The following is a 23946-nucleotide window of genomic DNA, read 5'->3' as shown; positions in this document are numbered from 1 at the left end:
AATTGACTTTTACGGTGACCTCTGTAGTGACGAGATAATATACTGCATTTATGGGAATGGTGCCCATGAGCATTTTACATATTTAACTGGCTGCTTTTTCAACAGAACGTCCAGCTCAAGAGTAAGAACTACTCATACAGTCTAGACCATACTTTCTGCCATCACAGCAACCACATACTCAGTAGCGTGTATCTGTTTTACCTTGTGATGACTATTACATGGAAACTGTGAATTAAAAAAAAAAAAGAACAAAACAGTGGTTTGCATGCTCATTTTCCCTCATATTTCCTTTCTGACAAGCATTACAACTCCATGCACTGCCAATGGCATTACAGTCACTGGAAGATAATTCAGATCAATCAGAAAAGGAAGATTACATTTTTTTTTATTAGTGGAAAGGGAAAAAAAGAAGAAGAAAAGGAAAAAAAATCATAGTGAATTGTTACTTATGATTGATTTGCTCTTTCATGTTATAAGAATTTAGCTTTTAACCTAGAGATCAATACTGCCCAGGCAAGAGTTACCTGATACATCTCCAGGGGAGACGCCTGTCCTTCCAATGTTGGTGAGTAAATGATCTATGTTTGGCACTGGCTGGGAGTCTACTGTGTTTTCCTCCTGCACTGTTGTCTATGGTTAATAAACAAAGATCTCTTCATCATCTCTTCAAAGATACTTTCTTTAAAATTCAAACAACATTTAGTAAAAGACACATTACTGAGTGGAGGACATATGCTTCATTTTTTACATTATTTGCACATAATTAATTACCAAATAAGTATCATACTTGGATTTTCATTAGATCAGAAACTGAGGCGCTATAGACCTGCTTTCGGGGTGCAAAGCAGACAATAGCATACAAAGCAGGAAGGTGACACAGTTGTAGGATCAGGATCTTGTGTGTCCCAAATGAGAAGAACAGAGTACAAATGCTGACGGACAATACTTACAAGAGGTTCTTCAGCACCTTCTTCTGTGAAAAACCAGTCATGCTAAAATTTAAAATAAAAAAGGTGAAAAAGAGAAATTAAATAACCCCCTACAGAGATCTATATTTTGGAGGATAGCACAGAAAAAAAGGTAATTCTCTTAGGAAAAAAAAAAAATATATATATATATATATAACCAAATTCTGCCCTACCAACTATCAGCTGCTCATGAAAAAGAATTTTCTCGATGAGCCGAAGCCTGGACTTACGTGCTGGATAAGTGTCTCTACGATCTTGTACTGGTCTGGCATGTGAGTGACCATGTGCGTCATGTTATCTTCAGAGGTTCTCACGAGAGTTGGACCAAACACTATGGCTAGGTTTCTTGGTTCCATCTGCAACAGAGGATGATATTAGAAAATATCACAACTTTTCTTAAGAAAGTAGGCTGAAATTCCCAGTGCATGTTTGGCATTTTACTTCTGAAAGAATCTTTTGATGAAAAAGAATTCAAAGAATGGTTGACTGATGTGTGTAAAAAAAAATAATGCTTCAGGGTTAGAGTTTCCATAAACTGATCTATATGTAAATTCTTTTTCTTGCTATAATGACAACATACAATACTTAATTGGCATTCGTTTTTTCCAGGGAGTCTTTAATTGAAAACAATTGATCTGGTTCAAAACTAGTATTACAGGGAATTCCCTGGCAGTCCAGTGGTTAGGGCTCTGCGCTTCCACTGCAGGGGGCACAGGTTCGATCCCTGGTCAGGGAACTAAGATCCCACAAGCCGTGCACCTCGACCAAAAATAAGTATTAATAAAGCTGGATCAACTGACAAAAATATTAAAATCAAAGGGAATAAAACTTGGAAAAGAATAGGGAAAACCTCTCCCCTCAAAAACTAAACAAACAGAAAGAGATACATAAAAATTTCCAAATTTGCCTGAGTAGTACATTAAGATCATGAATATGTAAAAACTAATGTCTGAAAATATTCTTTTGACAAAATTTTTACTTCAACCAAGACTTCCAAAGCTTGTTGCTTATCCTTGTACCAGTGAACACCTCAGTATTACATGCCTGTATGTTTGTATGTTTCCTTCCATGATAAGTTTGTACTCCTGTTTTAAGTACCTGATTGTCAAAGGTGCGAATCTTTTGTTTTTCTTTGTTATATCTTATAAGTGTCTGGTGTAATTTTTTGACCTTAGGATTTGATTAAAATATTAAATAACCAATCCCAAAAACATACTAGAGGGTAAAAAACCATTGTGGAACTCAAAAAAAAAAAACATCAAACTGGTCTTGGGATCCACACCAGAACTTTAGTTTCCATCCATCACCAGACAGTTGATTCCCCCTTACCCTATCACCCTCCCCTGCACCCCTGCCTCTTCCCCTCTGGTAACCACTACTCTGTTCTCTGTATCTATGTGTTGTTTTTGTTTGGTTTGTTCATTTATTTTGTGTGTGGTTTTTTTTTTTATTCCATGTGAGTAAAATCATACAATAGTCATCCAAAAGATATTTCTTTAAACCAATCAGGAAAAGCTACACGTGAACAGACTACTAGATAATACGAAGGAATAATAAATTTTGTCGTGTTTGATAAAGGTAATACGGTGGTATGAAAACAAAACCAAAAAAAATTATCTGCTAAATCTAAATGAAATAAAACAAAAAAAGAAAATGTCTGTTGTTTTTCACTGTATACCATGTGATACATTTTGACTGTTGTTTGTGCAAATATTGCCCATTCAAAATATTAATATACAGTTGAAAAATAAAAGAAGTAAACTTTCTGACTTTTTCATTTTTCTTGCTGGATAAACGTAAAAGAAAATGTCTTGAAAAAACAACAGTTCATATTTTGGGGATCTTTAAGAGTGATCTTTAGAGGGACGTGATCACCAGTATGATGTATTTTAGAGCTTTTATTTAATTATAACCTATTTTTGACTATTTCGCATGAAGCAGTGAAATACATCTTTTCAACTAAAGCCACTGAAAGTACGTCTCTTCAATAAACAGTTTACACACCTTATTTTTTTCTGAGTTTTCTGCCACTGTCTTCAGATGAGCCGAAAGAAACTTGAGTGTTTCATAATGATGTTCGGGCAAATCATGAATCTGAAACATATTATTTTCATGATGGATTTAAATGCTGAACTTTTGTTGTACCTCCAAAAATATAAAATAATACCTACTAGTCTTTTTAATGTTTTCAGACGATCTAGAGGATCTTCCTTACGATTGGCTTCAATAAAGTCGGCATATTTATCTGACAACAGTAAGAACAAAAAAAACCAAATTCATCTTAAATTGTTGAGGTGAGCTGTAATCTAGTTTCCCTTTAAGGTTCAATTTCAAACCACAATTAAAAAGAAAAAAATAGTAGGGAAGACCCCAAATAGCCTTTGAAATGTTGTCCTAAAACTATTATAGGGGCTTCCCTGGTGGCACAGTGGTTAAGAATCCACCTGCCAATGCAGGGGACACGGGTTCGAGCCCTGGTCCAGGAAGATCCCAGAGGCCACGGAGCCACCAAGCCCGTGGGCCACAGCTACTGAGCCTGCACTCTAGAGCCCATGAGCCACAACTACTAAGCCCGTGTGCCACAACTACTGAAGCCCACGTGCCTAGAGCCCGTGCTCTGCAACAAGAGAAGCCACTGCAATGAGAAGCCTGCGCACCGCAACGAAGAGTAGCCCCCGCTTGCCGCAACTAGAGAAAGCCCGCACAGGAACGAAGACCCAACGCAGCCATAAATAAATGTATAAAAATAAAATAAAATAAAATAAAACTACTATAGCTTTTAATGATGCCCCTATGCCTTATCAAACAAAGGAAATTCCCTAAAATGTGAGTTCTCTGAGGGGGCCTCCTGTGTTTACACAGTGTGTCCACTTTCTCTCCCCGCACTGCAACATCTACTACAAGGTCTTATCTAAGTCAAATACTTGGCTTGGCTGAAAAAATGCTTTTCTACTAATTGTACCTTATTATGCCTGAAGGCTTTTCACTGAGAACAATAATAACATATTTTCAACTCAGCTGTAAACATGAATGAACAGGATAATACATATTTTTACTGAACTTTAACAACATTTTATAAACTGTTTTTCACTGAAATGTATCAGGAGGAAAAAACAATCCAAATGACAAAAAATAGGACATGATTATGCTTTGTATACAAGTAAGAACTAAACAAAACCTCCTGTTTCTTTTGACAAAAATATTTTCCCCTGGTTCAATTTAATATGCTGTGGTTTCCCAACAATGTAATGTTCAACTCTTGCATCGGTGTCTTTGGTGGGGTTAACTCACCATTTGTGAAAAGTGGTTCAGGGAGTTTTCTGAAGAAGGATTTTAGTAAACTGCTTATCACATTCAAATCTCGCCATTTCTAGGTATGTAAAATAAAAATACAGTATTTTTGTAGTCAGTACCACAAAGGAAAAAAACACAGACCAGTTATTCAAATAGAAATACACAAACTTACATCGTCTTGTATATCAATATCAGCCATTCCCTTGTTGAGTTCCTCTTGCATACTTGAGATGGCGGCATTGTTTCCAGGAACTCTATAAATACCTGTATATTCAAGACCTCTTTCTTCAACTAATTTGCAACATATGTCAACTATTAATGGAATATACTGCAAAACAAGAAATAAACATTTTATTTAACACAGCACGAATGTTTATCTTCAGTTGGTAGATACATATCGTAGCTACAAGTCCCTTTTCATCCAAAAGGAAACAGTATATAAATTGCTGTTATTTGGTATAGAGAAAATAAAGAATATAAACACTGGAGAACTGGAAAGAGATAAAACCAGCAAGAGATAGTTGAGTCAGTGGAAAGAGAATGAACAGGTCAAGACTGAAAGAGGAGGACCCACAGGGAGATAATAGTCTAAAGAAGAAACAAGAGCAAGTAGGGAGAATGTGGAAACAGTTCAGTTGAATAAAAGAAGGGGGGCAGGGGGAGAGGAGGGGGAAAGAATAACATCCATCCACTCATGATATGAATCCTAACGTGGGCACTGTAAACACACACACACACACACACACACACGCACGCACATTTACATTTATCACACTTTCTTAATCAGATCCTTGTTCCCATCCTTCTTTTAAAATGCTGAAAGCAGAAACACACATGACTTGAAAATGACTTCTTACCGATAGTTTCAGATACATTCTTAGCAGTTGAATAATTATTCTATTTCAGAGTCAACACATTAGAAAAAAGCATTATAGATAAAATTACTCCATACACCCATACAGGTCAGACATGCTTAGAGGAACTAAGGTCTGTTAAGAAGAGGAAAATACTCATCAGATGGACAGATATCCCCTGTGATCTGCACGGCTGTGTACTCGGGTCCTGTTATGACTACGGCTGAATTAATGGCTTTAGGAAATCTGGCTGGCTGGTGTCTCTTACCCGATTAGTATGAGCTGGCGGGCAATCATCCAGTCTGACCCCGAACGTTCCTGTAGCAGTAGGCTTTTTTTCAAATGTCTTTCTCATAATACTTGGAATGCCTTTCCTCCATGTACCTTTGTCTTTTGGGGGACTAGTGTCATCTTTTGATCGTTATTCAAAAGAAAATGACATAAAGAAAAGAAAATAGAAACAAGAGTGTTTAAATCATGACTTTAAAGATCCTTTATCAATATTTATATAAATCAGAGTCCTGTACTATAAATAACATATCCTTTATGTATCAAACATATTCTATTCTGTTCTCTTCCTGACATAGCACTCCTTTCAACCCTCCATATAATTTAGTACGAATCAATTATGCTTCTTCACCCTTTGACAATCTGTACCATGATTTTCTTTAAAACAGTCAAGACAATAGAATTAATGTGACATCTTTATAGTGAGATTTTAGCAAAAGGAAACATAATGGTTTTATTTCAAAACGAAAACACCTGGATCCTCTGCATTTATCAAATTGGTAGTTTATGACATAGATGTATGTGTTGTATTTTCCTTCACTTGATCTTTATTATAAGAACTGGTGTGTTGGGCTTCCCCGGTGGCGGTGGTTGAGAGTCTGCCTGCCGATGCAGGGGACACGGGTTCGTGTCCTGGTCTGGGAAGATCCCACATGCCGCGAAGCGGCTGGGCCCGTGAGCCATGGCCGCTGAGCCCGCACGTCCGGAGCCTGTGCTCCGCAACGGGAGAGGCCACAACAGCGAGAGGCCTGCATACCGCAAAAAAAAAAAAAAAAAAAAAAAGAACTGGTGTCTTGGACCCCAGCTTAAGGGAAAGGCCCCACCAGCCTGGACCAGGCCCCCAGTGATCTCTGGGTTAGCTCACCCTGAGCTGAGGTCCGCAGAAAAGGCACAGAAAAACATGAAAACACCTTTAAAATCCCAATTTTATTAAAAAAAAAATTTTTTTTTTTTTTACTTAAGTATAGTTGATTTACTACAAACCCAGTTTTAAATCCTAAATTTATCTAGGAATGCTGATATCAGTACCTTTAGTGAGAAGCTTCCTTTCTGACTCTTCCTTGGGGGAGTGTGGACTTTGAGTCCGAGGCTCTGCTTTAGCACCAAGTAGAGTCTGCCGGATGCTGAGACTCTGGCGAGGGGTCTTTGGCAACTGCTCTGCTTTGCTGCTGAAAGAAAGGAACATTTCTGACAATGTACGTATTTTACATCCCAATTAACCTGCAGGCATGGTGGGATTCTCACCTCATCAGACTGTTGTATTCTTTTATTCTTCGACTAATCAGATCCCTGTTAGTAACTCCAGTGTCCTACAGAATAAATAGAAGGTAAAATTAGAAAGTCAATTCTAAACTCCCTAAATCGGGATCCTACTCTTTTTGGGGCGCAGCGGGGAGCTCTATACTGTACTACTTTGCTTATTCAATACAGACTCCATGGAGTTGTTTTAAAAGCTCTATTCAAATCATGACCTAACATCACTAAGTGACAAATGTTCAAGTGCCTCCGCCACTGCCAAGAGTTTTCTGTTTATTTTCTGTACCCCAGCAACACCTAGACTAGTACCAGCAAGTAGCCAGTGTTCAAACCTACTGAATTGATCTGGCGTTTTTAATAAATGACTGGGAAGCAGTGAGCCAGTTTTTTCTCTCACTAATACCAGAAAGAATGATCAGCGTTTCAAAATAATACAGTTGGATATAAGATGGAATACTGCCAAAATGTGTTAATGATTAATTGATAGGAACAGTGAGATTGAGGGTCAATTAGTATCAGAAGTGACAGTTATATTATCAGAAGAGAAAAGCTCAAAACTGGTTTCTTTAACCTCAACAGGTTAGCCTCAATAATATGCTACATGGGGCTTCCCTGGTGGTGCAGTGGTTGGGAGTCCGCCTGCCGATGCAGGGGACACGGGTTCGTGCCCTGGTCCGGGAAGATCCCACATGCCGCGGAGCGGCTGAGCCCGTGAGCCATGGCTGCTGAGCCTGTGCGTCCGGAGCCTGTGCTCCGCAACGGGAGAGGCCACAACAGTGAGAGGCCCGCGTACCGCAAAAAAAAAAAAAAAAAAAAAAAAATAATATGCTACATGGAAAACTCAGAGTTGATCATAAGGAAATGATTTTTTTTTTCCCTATTGGTTCCAATTATAAATTGACATGTGTCCGCAAGTATTTTTTTTACTTGTCTCGTTTTGGTCATAGTGAACGTTACAATTTACAAAGAATACAGGCTTTGTAAATTCTCAAATTCAAATCGATTCTTCTCATTTACCAACTGAAAGAGGATATGGTTAAGAGCTAGAATAAGACTGCTTGACAATTCTGAGCTATGTGACCCTGGGGAAATTACTTAACTTCTCTTTGCCACAAAGTTTCCTTGTTTGAAACATGGTGAGGATAATAAGAAGACACATTCATATGGTTGCTGAGATTAACTGATATAAAATGCTTAAAAGAGTGACAGCCATATGGTATACGCTGGGTGAATTATTACTTTCTTAGCTATAAAACTCGATGAAAATACCCGTGTCTTAGAATCAGATGATAGTGATGATGCTATAATGGCTGACATGAAGTACATGTTCATGACCTACCAGGCACTGGGCTGCATTCTTCGTAAGCATCACTTCATTCAATTCCTTAGAAAGCCCTATGTCTCAAAGACGAAGTCATCTACTGCCCAGCAGGACGCCTGGCATAGAGCAGGGGCTGACCAAACAGGAACTCCTTTGAACTGCTACTTAAAGCTGAAATCTACACCCAAGTTGTGATTCTCCCTGTTTACTTTGCCAAAACTCAGGTTTGATGTCTCTTTATAGCAGTGGTTGTAGAAAAAGGGCTGTATTGACAGGGATCTGGTATTCGTTGTTCACGACAAACAAGGTAGAGTGCAAACTGTCAGATGAGAAAAAGTACAGGCATTTTCCTATGGTCTAAGTTTTCATGACTTGAATTGGATATAATGGAAATGACAGAATTCGAGAACATAATTTGCATAACTTCATGGTTAATGTAGGTGTTGCTGCATACTGTAATGGCACAGTAGGGGGAAAGAACCTTGTGGCGGTTTTTCTGTCATAACAACAGGCACGCAAAGGAGAATAACGTCTAAGAAAAACTGTGTTGATGATATGAAAAAGGCACCCTTGAGCAAAATCTAGACTTAATCATTGCTGAATCTGCTCTGTAAAGTTTACAGTTATGTACACTTAAAAAAAAAATCTTCACTTAAAAAAAAAATCTTCACTACTGAAACTTCTGCTGTAAAAAATGACTTGATGGTTGTGAGTCAGAAACTCTCCTTATTAAAAAGAAAAAGTGGCTTATAACATGATTTCTGATACTACAAGTTTTCTTAGAAACCAATTACTGTATTACAGTAGGCTATATTATATTCTTGCCTGCATAATTTCATTAACAAGAATCATGCTATCAGTGTCTCTGCATTTACACAGCAATTTGTTTGGAGAAGCATTTTCACTGTAACTTAAGCCCACAACAACCCTGGTTTTGACACAAAGAAACAGATCTGGAATTATTCAGTCATAAAGGTAATGACCAGGACTAGGAACCTAGGTCTCTGCTCAGTGCTTCACTGCTTCTGAGAAAGTATGCAGAATATATGAATAATCTGTTTTTCTAGGTCAGTAATGGTGATTTTCCCAAAAAGTGAAAATAATATAAAATAGGTACACTTGAGTTTTCCTTTTTCTTTGGCTGCGCTGTGTGGCTGGTGGAATCTTAGTTCCTCAAACAGGGATCGAACCTGTGCCCTTGGCAGTGAAAGCACGGAGTCCTAACCACTGAATGCCAGGGAAGTCCCTGAATTTTCCTTCTGATCAACTTTTTCTTTTCTTTAACTTATTTATTTCATTTATTTATTTTTGGCTGAGTTGGGTCTTTGTTGCTGCGTGCGGGCTTTCTCTAGTTGCTGTGAACAGGGGCTACTCTTCATTGTGGTGCAGACGCTTCTCATTGCAGTGGCTTCTCTTGTCGTGGAGCACAGGCTCTAGGCACACAGGCTCAGTAGTTGGGGCTCATGGGCTCTAGAGCGCAGGCTCAGTAGCTGTGGTGCACGGGCTGAGCTGCTCCACGGCATGTGGGATCCTCCCGGACCAGGGCTCGAACCCGTGTGCCCTGCATTGGCAGACAGATTCTTAACCACTGAGCCACCAGGGAAGCCCTGATCAACTATTTTCAAGTGAAGATAGCACATTATAATTTTTTAAAAATGATGTATCAGATTCTTTCAGTCTTCTTTAAAAAGAAAATGTTGTGACAGCGTCAGTTTTATCAACGTCATTTTGGACACTAACCTCCTCATTTAAGTTGCTGCTCTCCTGGATGCTCTTGATCCAGGCTAGCATGTTGTCCCTGTCTTCAGCCTGAAACAGGCACTCGCAGTCGGATGTGGTGAGTCGAAAGACGTTTTTCCTCTTGGTCTCGCTGTAAGAGATGTCTATTAAGCAAGCGTTAACACTGATGGGCTGTTCCTCTTCAGACGGAGTCGTCTGTTCTCGTTTATCTTTGTACAGGTACAGCGAATGGCCCCGAAGTACAACATACATCTGCTTCCATGGTCGAATACTTCCACCAACTCGCTGGAGAACATGAGACAGATCAGGCATACTCAACACTTGGCTAAATCTTAGTGACAGGACAGATGCATCTAGCAACACTGTTAACACGCTTAAATGTATACCCAACGTGGCAGGTGGCTGCTTTACGTCAATATATATTTGTTAGGGCAGGAAAGACAAAAAAGTGTGGAACGTAAACCAAGTTGGGTAATGTATTCCTATCACAATCAAGGGCAATGAAATCTCAACTTTAATTGGGTTGAGAAAATAAAATGAACAAAGTTAATTAGGATAAGGCGAGTGTAGCAAAATACATACAAAATGCTAAGGGAATAGAAATTAAGGAAAAAGGTCAGTCAGAAAAATCCTTTGAGTGAAAGCGAGGTTTAAGACAAGTCTTAGATCACGCAAATGACAAACACTGAAAAAAGTAATCCCCAAAGGATATGTACACGTAATGAATTTAGTTAACAAAATTTATCAACTTCACGGTCAAGCAACAACATGCAAGATGGGTTTTCTAAAAAAAAATTTGACACTCTTTTGACAGTATTAAAGTTTTCTTATAAATTAAGCTGCACAAATATTGTAGAAAATTTTCTGGTGAAGTTTTTCTTACATTGTTATCTACTTAATGAAGCATATATTGATAATGATATTCATTTAAATACCTCTATATTTATAAAATAAGGGGAAACAATAAAATTATTATAAAGGCAACTTGAAACTCTGCATGCCAGAAGGGAGTGGCAGGACATGTTTAAAGTGATGAAAGGGAAAAACCTACAACCAAGATTACTCTACTCAGCAAGGATCTCATTCAGATTCGACGGAAAAACTAAAATCTTTACAGACAAGCAGAAGTTAAGAGAATTCGGCACCACCAAACCATCTCTACAACAAATGCTAAAGGAACTTCTCTAAGCAGGAAACAAGAGACGGAAAAGACTTACAATAACAAACCCAAAACAATTAAGTAAATGGTAATAGGAACATACATATTGATAACTACGTTAAATGTAAGTGGATTAAATGCTCCCACCAAAAGACATAGACTGGCTGAATGGATACAAAAACAATATCCATATATATGTTGTGTACAAGAGACCCACTTCAGACCTAGGTACACATACAGACTGAAAGTGAGGGGATGGAAAAAGATATTCCATGCAAATGGAAATCAAAAGAAAGCTGGAGTAGCAACTCTCATATCAGAAAAAATAGACTTTAAAATAAAGACTATTACAAGAGACAAAGAAGGATACTACATGCTGATCAGGGGATCAATCCAAGAAAAAGATATAACAATTGTAAATATTTATGCACCCAACATAGGAGCACCTCAATACATAAGGCAAATGCTAACAGCCATAAAAGGGGAAATCGACAGTAACACATTCATAGTAGGGGACTTTAACACCCCACTTTCACCAATGGACAGATCATCCAAAATGAAAAAAATTAAGGAAACAAAAGCTTTAAATGATACATTAAACAAGATGGACTTAATTGATATTTACAGGACATTCCATCCAAAAACAGCAGATTATACTTTTTTCTCCAGAGCTCATTGAAGATTCTCCAGGATAGATCATATCTTGGGTCACAAATCAAGCCTTGGTAAAGTTAAGAAAATTGAAATTGTACCAAGAATCTGTTCCGACCACAACGCTATGAGACTAGATATCAATTATAGGAAAAAATTTGTAAAAAATAAAAACACATGGAGGCTAAACAATACACTACTAAATAACCAAGAGATCACTGAAGAAATCAAAGAGGAAATCAAAAAATACCTAAAAACAAATGACAATGAAAACACGATGACCCAAAACCTATGGGACACAGCAAAAGCAGTCCTAAGAGGGAAGTTTATAGCAATATAATCTTACCTCAAGAAACAAGAAACAACACAAATAAAAAACCTAACCTTACACCTAAAGGAATTAGAGAAAGAAGAACAAAAAAACTGCAAAGTTAGCAGAAGAGAAGAAATCATAAAGATCAGATCAGAAATAAAAAGAACTGAAGGAAACAATAGCAAAGATCAATAAAACTAAAAGCTGGTTCTTTGAGAAGATAAACAAAACTGATAAACCATTAGCCAGACTCATCAAGAAAAAAAGGGAGAAGACTCAAATCAGTAGAATTAGAAATGAAAAAGGAGAAGTAACAACTGACACTGCAGAAATACAAAGGATCATGAGAGATTACTACAAACAACTATATTCCAATAAAAGGGACAACCTGGAAGAAATGGACAAATTCTTAAAAAAGCACAACCTTCTGAGACTGAACCAGGAAGAAATAGAAAATATGAACAGACAAGCACTGAACACAAGCACTGAAATTGAAACTGTGATTAAAAATCTTCCAACAAACAAAAGCCCAGGACCAGATGGCTTCACAGGTGAATTCTATCAAAGATTTAGAGAAGAGCTAACACCTATCCTTCTCAGACTATTCCAAAATATAGCAGAGGGAGGAACACTGCCAAACTCATTCTACGAGGCCACCATCACCCTGATACCAAAACCAAAGATGTCACAAAAAAAGAAAACTACAGGCCAATATCACCGATGAAAATAGATGCAAAAATCCTCAGCAAAATACTAGCAAACAGAATCCAACAGCACATTAAAAGGATCATACACCATGATCAAATGGAGTTTATCCCAGGGATGCAAGGATTCAATATATGCAAATCAATCAATGGGATAAACAATATTAACAGACTGAAGGAGAAAAACCATATGATCATCTCAATAGATGCAGAAAAAACTTTTGACAAAATTCAACATCCATTTATGATAAAAACTCTCCAGAAAGTAGGAACAGAGGGAACCTACCTCAACATAATAAAGGCTATATATGACAAATCCACAGCCAACATCATTCTCAATGGTGAAAAACCGAAACCATTTCCACTAAGATCAGGAACAAGACAAGGTTGCTCACTCTCACCACTATTATTCAACATAGTTTTGGAAGTTTTAGCCACAGCAATCAGAGAAGAAAAAGAAATAAAAGGAATCCAAATCGGAAAAGAAGAAGTAAAACTGTCACTGTTTGCAGATGACATGATACTATACATAGAGAATCCTAAAGATGCTACCAGAAAACTACTAGAGCTAATCAATGAATTTGGTAAAGTAGCAGGACACAAAATTAATGCACAGAAATCTCTTGCATTCCTATATGCTACTGATGAAAAATCTGAAAGGGAAATTAAGGAAACACTCCCATTTACCATTGAAAAAAAAGAATAAAATACCTAGGAATAAACCTACCTAAGGAGACAAAAGACCTGTATGCAGAAAACTGTAAGACACTGATGAAAGAAATTAAGATGATACAAACAGATGGAGAGATATATACCATATTCTTGGATTGGAAGAATCAACATTGTGAAAATGACTACAGTACCCAAAGCAATCTACAGATTCAATGCAATCCCTATCAAACTACCAATGGCATTTCTCACAGAACTGGAACAAAAAATTGCACACTTTGTATGGAAACACAAAAGACCCCGAATAGCCAAAGCAATCTTGTGAAGGAAAAACGGAGCTGGAGGAATCAGGCTCCCTGACTTCAGACTATACTACAAAGCTACAGTAATCAACACAGTATGGTACTGGCAAAAAAACAGAAATATAGAACAATGGAACAGGATAGAAAGCCCAGAGATAAACCCATGCCCATATGGTCACCTTATCTTTGATAAACGATGCAAGAATATACAATGGAGAAAAGACAGCCTCTTCAATAAGTGGTGCTGGGAAAACTGGACAGCTACATGTAAAAGAATGAAATTAAAACACTCCCTAACACCATACACAAAAATAAACTCAAAATGTATTAAAGACCTAAATGTAGGGCCAGACACTATAAAATTCTTAGAGGAAAACATAGGCAGAACACTCCATGACATAAATCACAGCAAGATCCTTTTTGACCCACCTCCTAGAGAAATGGAAATAAAAACAAAAATACACAAATGGGACCTAATGAAACTTAAAAGCTTTTGCATAGCAAAGGGAACCATAAACAAGATGAAAAGACAATCCTCAGAATGGGAGAAAATATTTGCAAACGAAGCAACTGACAAAGGATTCATCTCCAAAATATATAAGCAGCTCAATATCAAAAAAAACCAAACAACCCAATCCAAAAATGGGCATAAGACCTAAACAGACATTTCTCCAGAGAAGATATACAGATTGTCAACAAACACATGAAAGGATGCTCAACATCACTAATCATTAGAGAAATGCAAATCAAAACTACAATGAGGTATCACCTCACACCAGTCAGAATGGCAATCATCAAAAAATCTACAAACAAGAAATGCTGGAGAGGGTGTGGAGAAAAGGGAACTCTCTTGCACTGTTGGTGGGAATGTAAATTGATATAGCCACTATGGAGAACAGTATGGAGTTTCCTCAAAAATCTAAAAATAGAACTAGCATACGACCCAGCAATCCCACTACTCGGCATATACCCTGAGGAAACCATAATTCAAAAAGAGTCATGTACCACAATGTTCATCGTAGCTCTATTTACAATAGCCAGGACATGGAAGCAACCTAAGTGTCCACTGACAGATGAATGGATGAAGAAGATGTGGCACATATATACAATGGAATAATACTCAGCCATAAAAAGAAATGAAACTGAGTTATTTGTAGTGAGGTGGATGGACCTAGAGACTATCATACAGAGTGAAGCAAGTCATGAAGAGAAAAACAAATACCATATGCTAACACATATATATGGAATCTTAAAAAAAAAAAAGTGGTTCTGAAGAACCTAGGGACAGGACAGGAATAAAGACACAGAAGTAGACAATGGACTTGAGGATATGGGGAGCGGGAAGGGTAAGCTGTGACAAAGCGAGAGAGAGGCATGGACATATATACACTACCAAATGTAAAACAGATAGCTAGTGGGAAGCAGCCGCATAGCACAGGGACATCAGCTCGGTGCTTTGTGACCACCTGGAGGGGGGATAGGGAGGGTGAGAGGGAGACGCAAGAGGGAGGAGATATGGGGATATATGTATATGTATAGCTGATTCACTTTGTTCTACAGCAGAAACTAACACACCATTGTAAAGGAATTATACTCCAATAAGGATGTTGAAAAAAAAAACTCAAAAAAAAAAAAAGGCAACTTGAGTAAACTGGGAGATACTGAATAAAAATTTTAAAATTATTAATATGGAGAACTGCCGGTCCCTAAAGTACTACTCTGTAATAATCCATTCGTAATAAACTACTTAATAAGAAAAGCAGAGTTCCTTCTTAAATACTCCGATGTCTCTTTTACATTGACAAGATGTAAGACAACATATTCCACATGTAATTGATATAAAGGATGAAAAAGGTATAAAATTAAAGCTCTGCTTAGAATTAGTAAAAATGATTTTTCCTTTATGTAGAAAAAGATATTATAAATGTTTTCCACTCTTTATTCTGGATATTTTGCCATTTTATGTATAGAGACTTAATGCTTTATTTTTCAGGGCCTGCATTTCACACGCTCACAATAGCTGAGAAAACACACTACCTTGCCCCTATCGGTGGTAAGTGGCCTGAAATGAAGCCACCCTTCCTTGGCAGCATCGCTGAAAACCTCTGAGGAAGAATCTTTCCGGGATCCAGAATCTTCTGATGACTTTTGGCTGTCTGTGATCTATAGAAAAGGCCAAAGAAAACATAGCAAAATGTCACCTTTTTTCTTTATAAGTATTTGCATGTTGAAATTGTTTTGCTGAAAAAGTCTTTTACTAAATCTTCCAAACGAAAGGCTATTTTTGAAAAACCCTAACTTTATCAATTACATTAGAAAAATTTCTGGTTTTGCTTTTTAAAAAAATGGGTATTGACCACCATCATTTTTAAAGTCACCTGAAGGAATGTTTTTAACCACTAAAAAATAATAGAAATAGTATAATTTACCTACTCTCAAGAGCTCACATTTTAGTGGGAAAAGGCAAAGAAGAAAGAAAAATAAAACAAGAAAATGATCAGATTGTGATTCGTGTCATTCGGAGAATGAAACAGGGAGATGCAGTAAGGAACAACAGAGCAGCAGCTATAAACTGGTGGTGCTGAGGTGAGACCTCTCTGCAGAAAGAACATGTGAGATGAAATTTGGAGAAAACATTTTAAAAAGAGGCAACCACGAAAGATCAGGGGAAAGAAAAATTCAACGAGAATATATAGCTACTGAATGTACATTCATTGTTATCATTTTTTTTTTGGCCACATTGAGGCATGTGGGATCTTAGCTCCCCAACCAGGGATGGAACCCAGGGTCCAGAGTCCTAACCACTGGACCCCGAGGGCATTCCCTCACTGTTATCATTTTAAATGTTCACTTTTCCACGGGAGTAAGAGAAACAGCTAGTTATAGATTGTTCAGGGTACTTCAGGCGGTGGCAGGAGTGTGCAGGAGGCCATGAAGTGATGAATCAGAGGAGTAACATCATCTGATCATACAGCTGAAAGGTCGCTCTGCTTGCTACCTGGAGAACGAATTTGAAAGGGAAACCATGAAAGGAGGTGGTACTGTGGGAATCCAGGTGAGGGACGGTGGCAGCTGGGACTAAAGTTGCGAAAGTGAAGACAGAGAGGAAGGTGAACGTTCAGGGTATGTTCTGGAGGTAGAGCGGACGCCATTTGAAAGGGAAAATAAGAAACAAGCTTCATTCCTAGACCTGGCGCTTGAACAAGTGGGTAAATTGAAGTGGACTTAGACAGATGGGGGAAAAGGAGGGATACACATGTCTGGGGGGTCACTGAGGTCTACTTAGTCATGGAAACCTTGAATCGCTTGTAAAACATCCAAATGGAGATGGTGCAGGGCAGGAGCCCACATGAGCCTCGGTTTGGGGAAGAGGTCAAGGCTGGCAATGTACACGCGGGGAGATCTCTGGGTAGGAGCATTGAGGAAATGAGGGCAGGTGGAGAGGAAAGGGCAGTCAGAACCAGCTCTAGACTCTCCAACATTTTAAATATCACGCAGAGGCAGAAATGGACGCCAGCAGAAGAAAGTGTTTCAGAAAGTAAGTGGGAAATTACGGTGGATACTCCTGAAAGGTCAACTAAGTGAAAAATCCAAGCAGCCAGTTGTTCTGCAACCTGAGTGTCACTGGTAACCTTGGCCTGAACGGTGTCATTCGGATGCGTGTGGGGTGAGAGAGATGTGACGTGGGAAAGTAGAAACTACTGACAATTTTTTTCCCAAAGAATTTTGCTATGAAAAATGGAAGAGTAAATCGGAGCAGTAAACAGAGGGGGACGTGGATTCGAGGAAGGTTTTTCTTTTAAATACAGGAAATCATAGAACATGCTTCTGTATGATGGTGACTGAGCCAATGGCAAGAGTGATTATGCGGAAGAGACAGGGGTCTTGAGAAAGTGAAAAGTGATGGAATCCAAAGCAGAAACGTGGGCGTTTGTGCTTAATAGGATAATGTGCCACGTAAAAAAATACTTATTAAGATAAGGGTAAGGAAGGCAGAAAGTGTGGGTATAAATGACGGTCCTGGTATTTTTGGAGAAGGTAAAATAAGGAAATTCCTGTCTAACAGCTTTTATTGTTTCATTGAGGGAAAGGCATGAGGGAAGGATAAACAAGAGAGGACAGGGCGGATTGTATTGGGGGGAACTGGGGGGGAGGCAGGAAATAATAATGTTGAGGATAGAAAAAAAACATACTGCTGGGCAGTTGAATATTTGTCCATAAACTTACAAAATAAGAAAAATCAGCACAATGTATGGTAAACTGCTATATATTTGATGGATATGTTTCGAAATCACAACTTAGAGTGATATTTTCCAAATGCACTTGAAAGTTATAGAATAGGAGGTTATGATATTTAAATATGAAATACCTAATGGATAAAAGAAATAATGCTCTATGAAGAGCTAAAGTAAATTCAGGTAAATAGAAACATTTATCATTTACCGAAATTTTAAAAATAATGAATACCTACCTTGATTCCCTTCAGGCTAGATACATGCTTAAAGGACCTGTTGGAAAAGAAGTATTTGCAGTAAATGCATAAAAAATACCTTAAAGATGTAAAAGTAATTTGACTATTACAACTACCCTTTCATTAATAAGCTGACATTTCATCGTCACCATGTTAAATGATCAGAGTTTGATGCAAATGAGGAAAAACAGCTAGTTTTATAAGTACTTAAACTTTCGATTCCATGATAGAAGTTTTCTTAAACTGTAAGTTAAAACCATCTCTGAATAAAAGGTGAGATTTTCTTATCCTTTTTTTTTATATCAAGGAAAAAGCTACTCAGACTAGACATTAGGCTTTATGTTATTATTTACCCACAGGTGTAATGCTCTATTAAGGATTTTCACACTGTCAATAATGACTGGTCAGTGGTCACCATCAGCGGTCAGATAGAGACAGGCACTTCCACACTTGTCCAGCTTGTGGACACGGCGGCAGCAAGTGCATTATCAGGGCTGGTCATGGCCGCCACTCTTCCCTCTGACCATATTCTGGATGTTTCAGTACAGAGAACAGCAGCTGCCACTGAATAAGCTTAGGGCTTCGGAGGACAGGTTCACATTAATTATTCAAAAACAATTTAAACTTATGGGACAAACTTGTTTTGTTGTTGTTTTAATTCAAAGTTCATTAAGGAACTTAGGATTTTAAGGTGTGATCGAAGATGGCGCTGTCCTCTCCTCTCAGAGCCCCCCACCCCGCCAACAAGGCAACCAGAAATAGATATGCAAACTCATCTTCGACAACATCAGGAGACGCCTGTAATCTGAACTACAGCATATGAAGAAGTGGGGTTAAATGCAGTGAAGTAAAAAGTGGATACGGGTAGAGAGGGCGCCAGTGCTTACATGTCTCAAACAAAACTGCAGAGCGCTGTTCTCTGAGAGATCAAAACCGAGCTTCCCTTGTTGGAACAACAGGAAAGGGGGTACCAGTGACAGGAGCCTCACTGATCACCATGGAGCGTCAGGGGAGGTGAGGATGAAGGAGGAAACACACGGTCCTGCCATCTTTGCAGGAAGCACTGTGTAGCTGGGGTAAGGTGAAGGCAACTCTGAAATGTGGCTGTTTACTGATACCTTTTAATGAGGGAGAGTAAAGGCTAAAATGGCTCACACATCCCACCCTGCATCATTAGAAAAATCTCTGCTAGCCATTGCCACTGCCCTTGGCCACACCTCACACAGACTCCCGTTAGGCAGCTGGTTCAGGAGGAATAAATTGGAGAGCAACTGACAATAGATATTAAAATAAAAAATACACATACCCTTTGATGTAACAATCCTTTTTCCAACTGTACTCACTTACATATATGCTAAATGAACTATGTACAAATATAGGCATCGAAGGATTATTTGTTGTAGCATAAGATTTGATCAATCTAAATGTCTGTTAGAATACAGAATACCAGTTAAATATATTATGATATAACTACTCAGTGGAAAATTAAACAATCATGAAAAAGAATAAGCCAGGCATACATGCACTGAATGCTCTCCAAGATAAGTGTGTACAGCACCTATCATTTGTTTATAAACACAATTAGAGCACACACAAACGTATACAAGCGTACGTGAATGTGTGCATGATTTTATGCACAGAATAGCTCTGGAATTATACAAAAGAAAATGATAGCATAGTTACGTCTGAGAGTAGAACTGGGTGACTGAAGGTCTAAAGCAGAAGTAATTATTTAATATATATATTTTTATATGTATTTTTGTATTATGTTTGTGTATTACTGATTTTTAAACATTAATTTTTTAAAAAATTCAATTGAATGTATTAACATGTCACAACTTTGATTTTTTTTTCTTTTTTTTTTTTTGCAGTACGTGGGCCTCTCACTGCCGTGGCCTCTCCCGTTGTGGAGCACAGGCTCCAGACGTGCAGGCCCAGCGGCCACGGCTCACGGGCCCAGCCGCTCCGCGGTATGTGGGATCCTCCCGGACCGGGGCATGAACCCGTGTCCCCTGCATCGGCAGGCAGACTCTCAACCACTGTGCCACCAGGAAAGCCCGCAACTTTGATTTTTTATTTGCATTTCTAATGTCATAAAGTTAGAAAATATAAAAGGCATCAGTAAATTCAGTATTTACATGTCAAGGTCATACTGAGCACCCACTAACAAGTATTTAAGATAACACGCTTGAGACTTACAGTTTTGCATCTTCTCTGTAATCATCCAGGCCCTCATCGTATGATTTTGATCGTTCTGTCTTTGAGCTGGGCTGGGCATCCAGGCTAGGAGGTCCAACAGATTCTGCAATCAAAACCTAACATTTAGACATGCGCAAGTGGTTTCCAGATTCTTTTTAAATGGCGAGGAGATCACGGGGTGTCACAGTATTCTAAATGGAAAACTGAGAACGTAAGACAGTTCACATAACCGCTCCTTGAAACGTACCCTGGTCATGGGAGAGCTGACGTCGAATTAAAGGAGCTGAAGTTGTGAGGCTGGGAGGGGCCGCTGCTATGGAGGGTACCTGGGAGGTGGAAGCAGAGATGACCGCAGAGGCGGGGATGTGTGGGATATCGTGATCGATGCTGGGGCTAGTGGGCTCATCTGTAAGGTGAGAGGAAATAGGTATCATCAGTAATGATAAAATAATACAACAGTAATCAGTATTCATTATTGAAAGAACCACCGGGAATGTGTCACAGTTACTTGGCTGCATTTCTGCAGGTTCATGGGTCAGACAAGTTAACTAGAGGTTGTAAGATTTCATGGGTTTGTGTGTATGTGAGGGGCGCATGTGTATGAAAGATGACCCAGCTTGCCAGCTGACAAATGCTGGAAGTACTAATTTCAAGGAATCCAACATTTACCTTAAAAGAAATTAATAAATATTAGGCACCGATGGTCACAAATCCATCTTCAGAACGATTTATTTTAGCACACAGAATAAGCCAGCTGTTAGGAATGGAAAGACTGAGCAGGGGAGAGGTCGAAGGACTTGCCTTGTTGGACTTTGTGAAAGCCACTTAATTCCTCTGGGTATTAAATTCATTCCCTATAAAGAAATTGGACTAGGATTATCAGGAAGGGTCACTTCTAGCTCAAGGGGACTACAACAATAAATCCACAAAAGGGATAAAAGTATCTGTTTAATTTATGTAAGAATATAAAATACTTTTGGGCTTTCATAAGCCAAGGATTTTTTAGGGGGCTTTTGAGGTTTGCATTTATTTTAAAAACTGACAGATCTGGCTGAGAGTGTAGTTACTATTGGATCTCTTTTCAACATTAAAGGAACTAGCTGAAAATCCAGAAAGTCTGCTTTAGGGATACAATTCTATAATTTTTATAAGTGCGAAGTTTAAAAAAATTTTATTTCCCTAAGGAAATAAGCATAGTATTCTATAAGGTGTGCTACAGATCAATTTGAAATATTTTGGGATAAAAGCCAACTACCAAAAGGAAGATAAATGAACATCTAAAATTATTCTGTGGTGAGCAGTTTTGTTAAACTTGGAACACAGAAATTTATCTAGTAAGAAGATGCCAATTCAAACTTGGGGAATCTGAGCTAAGAAAAGGGAATATTAAATGCAGAATTATTATTTAGTCACCCAGTCCCAGTTATCTGAAAGGGTAACTTTCAGATAGCTAAATTTACCTATAGAGACACTGTAATCCAGCTATATCCTACAAAACTTCTAAATTGGTTTAAAATGCCAGGGCTAGCACGGCTACACCAATCAAATTCAATTTTATTTAGGCTAATCCTAATTAAGTACACACATACTGGCCAACTTTGGGGTGAGAAGAACAAGAAGTATTAAAAGTACGGCAAAAAAGAGGGGAGAACGAATTTGAGAGGAACTCGATGTGGGTAATACAGCTGGTTTCTTTATATTAATAGTTATGAGTAGTAAAAAGAAACATAGAAAATCAGGATTGGAGAATATACCTTAATACCTGCTACTATAGAACAAATTACTTAGGAACTCATTACTCGTTTTGTGTTTACTTGTGAAAGACATTGAAATTTATTTTCAGGACTTACTATGAAGCTTTACAAGAGCACGATGTGTGGGAGTGGGCATAAACAAATTACCGCTAATGACTGATATTCCTAATTTAAAAACAAAGTCGTTTATTTTCTTCATTTTTCTAAGTCTTTGTGACCCCAAAGGAATATTAGATATTAAATGTGTAACAAAATGTTGGAAAATTTTCCTTCTGCAAGACGTTTCATTAGCTCTGTATTACACAGATAACTAAGTAAATAAATTGGCTCCATTCTGTGATATTTTGGGAATAAAGCCAAGGCACCTATTTATTTATTTATTTATTTATTTATTTATTTATTTATTTTGCATTGGTTATAATGTTTTCAAGTAAGAAAAATAACTATCAAATTCACAGACTATTAAAGACCCTGTAGTGTGACGATACAACAGCAAGCCTTAATTCTTTTCTTTTCTTCCTTTTAATTTAAATGTTCCATAAAATAGCATAGAGTATAGACCAACATTCTCCAAAGTGTGTTTTATGGTATACTAAACTGAAATACTCTAAATGAAAGAAAGGATTCATGGTCAAATACTTCTGAGACAAATTGTACTATATCCTGTCTAGAAAATTCACGATATATAGGAGCATGTTAATGACGCTGAGAGTTCTATGGTGAAGACAGACAAAACTTCTTTAACTTTCAAAACCCAGCATTTCTCAATTTATTTGATCACTAACCTTTTTTGTTTTTCCCCCTTTATCAAATGAAATTAGTGTTCCTAGAAAATACTTTGAGAAACATTGCAAATAGTCTCTTTTAGTCCGTTTCAGTGCTGAAGTCTACCCCAGTAAAACACATATTTTTAAAAATAGCTAGATTGGGGCTTCCCTGGCGGCGCAGTGGTTGAGAGTCCGCCTGCTGATGCAGGGGACACGGGCTCGTGCCCCGGTCCGGGAGGATCCCACATGCCGCAGAGTGGCTGGGCCCGTGAGTCATGGCCGCTGAGCCTGCGCGTCCGGAGCCTGTGCTCCGCAACGGGAGAGGCCACAACAGTGAGAGGCCTGCGTACCGCAAAAAAAAAAAAAAAAAAAAAAAGCTAGATTGGAAAGGCAAATACCCATTGGTCAGATAAAACTTTGAAGCTCAATAATAAAAGGATTTCAATATTAAATTTTGGAACTTAAGAACACTTACATCCATAGACAGCATTTACATCTGAAACAGTAAAATCAATTCTGTGTTCATATCTCAGTTCTGTATTCTACCCTATTCCACTGGTGCTGTTCAAATGATATACCAGAGTAATCATATGCAATATATTAAAGTCCTGGGAGGCATACAGGAAATAAATGGATTATAAAGACATTTCTATGCTGGGGGACTTTTAAGTCATGATTCATAAAACAGAAGATGTCCTTCAGTAGGAACTAAGGAGACTCTAATAAGTACTTAAAGTAGAATGTGATCAGAACAAATTAGTGAGCATTTTTATTTTTAATAAACAAAATGGTCTATTTTAATAATTATTCTAAATCTTTATGTATATAGAATTAAATAGATTTGTTTTATATTTTAGCCAAACTTCTCTTTAAAAGCATAATTAACCTTTTGATTTATTCCTGTACCTAGAAATATTAACAGATAGAACTAGTGAACTTACTATTACTCCAATATAGCTTCATTATATTATTCTTACTAAGTAGGAAGAAAGTATAATGCCATTGTTCTGGTAACATCTCACAGGCCTGGGAAATACAGCCATGGGTTGTAGGGCTTTTTATGTTTAAAAAAAATCATAAAATAATCATTTCTATAAAATATCTATCATTTCCATCTACAATAGAATTCTACTATTCTTTGAGGCTGGCCTTAAGGGTACAGATACAAATATGAGCACAATTTAGGTTGAGAGTTCCTACAATGTTTACAACTTGAATATGTCATATTTATAAAA

At 37.9% G+C, this 23946-nt stretch overlaps 1 protein-coding gene across 6 annotated transcripts in view; it reads right to left on the bottom strand.

Annotated features, from left to right (window-relative positions):
• Positions 1-23946, bottom strand: part of ARHGAP21 (Rho GTPase activating protein 21) — a gene marked incomplete at its 5' end in the record, with an annotated part of 128029 nt that overhangs the window by 6767 nt on the left and 97316 nt on the right. For 4 of the 6 annotated variants that reach the window (XM_079700623.1, XM_079700625.1, XM_079700626.1 and 1 more), the window contains 15 exons: positions 525-630; positions 951-992; positions 1199-1324; positions 2973-3062; positions 3140-3213; positions 4260-4338; positions 4435-4590; positions 5385-5527; positions 6434-6570; positions 6650-6714; positions 9723-10007; positions 15558-15683; positions 17992-18028; positions 20191-20293; positions 20438-20596. In XM_079700623.1, coding sequence (XP_079556749.1) covers positions 525-630; positions 951-992; positions 1199-1324; positions 2973-3062; positions 3140-3213; positions 4260-4338; positions 4435-4590; positions 5385-5527; positions 6434-6570; positions 6650-6714; positions 9723-10007; positions 15558-15683; positions 17992-18028; positions 20191-20293; positions 20438-20596 — 1728 coding nt within the window. Of the gene's footprint in view, positions 1-524; positions 631-950; positions 993-1198; positions 1325-2972; positions 3063-3139; positions 3214-4259; positions 4339-4434; positions 4591-5384; positions 5528-6433; positions 6574-6649; positions 6715-9722; positions 10008-15557; positions 15684-17991; positions 18029-20190; positions 20294-20437; positions 20597-23946 lie in introns of all 6 variants that reach the window. The other 2 variants (XM_079700624.1, XM_079700627.1) reach the window with 1 other exon arrangement.

Source organism: Hyperoodon ampullatus, assembly GCF_949752795.1.
Source record: "Hyperoodon ampullatus genome assembly, chromosome: 3".
Lineage (NCBI taxonomy): Eukaryota > Metazoa > Chordata > Mammalia > Artiodactyla > Ziphiidae > Hyperoodon > Hyperoodon ampullatus.
The sequence above is the reverse complement of the archived record's forward strand: the minus strand, read 5'-3'. Positions and strand labels throughout refer to the sequence as shown.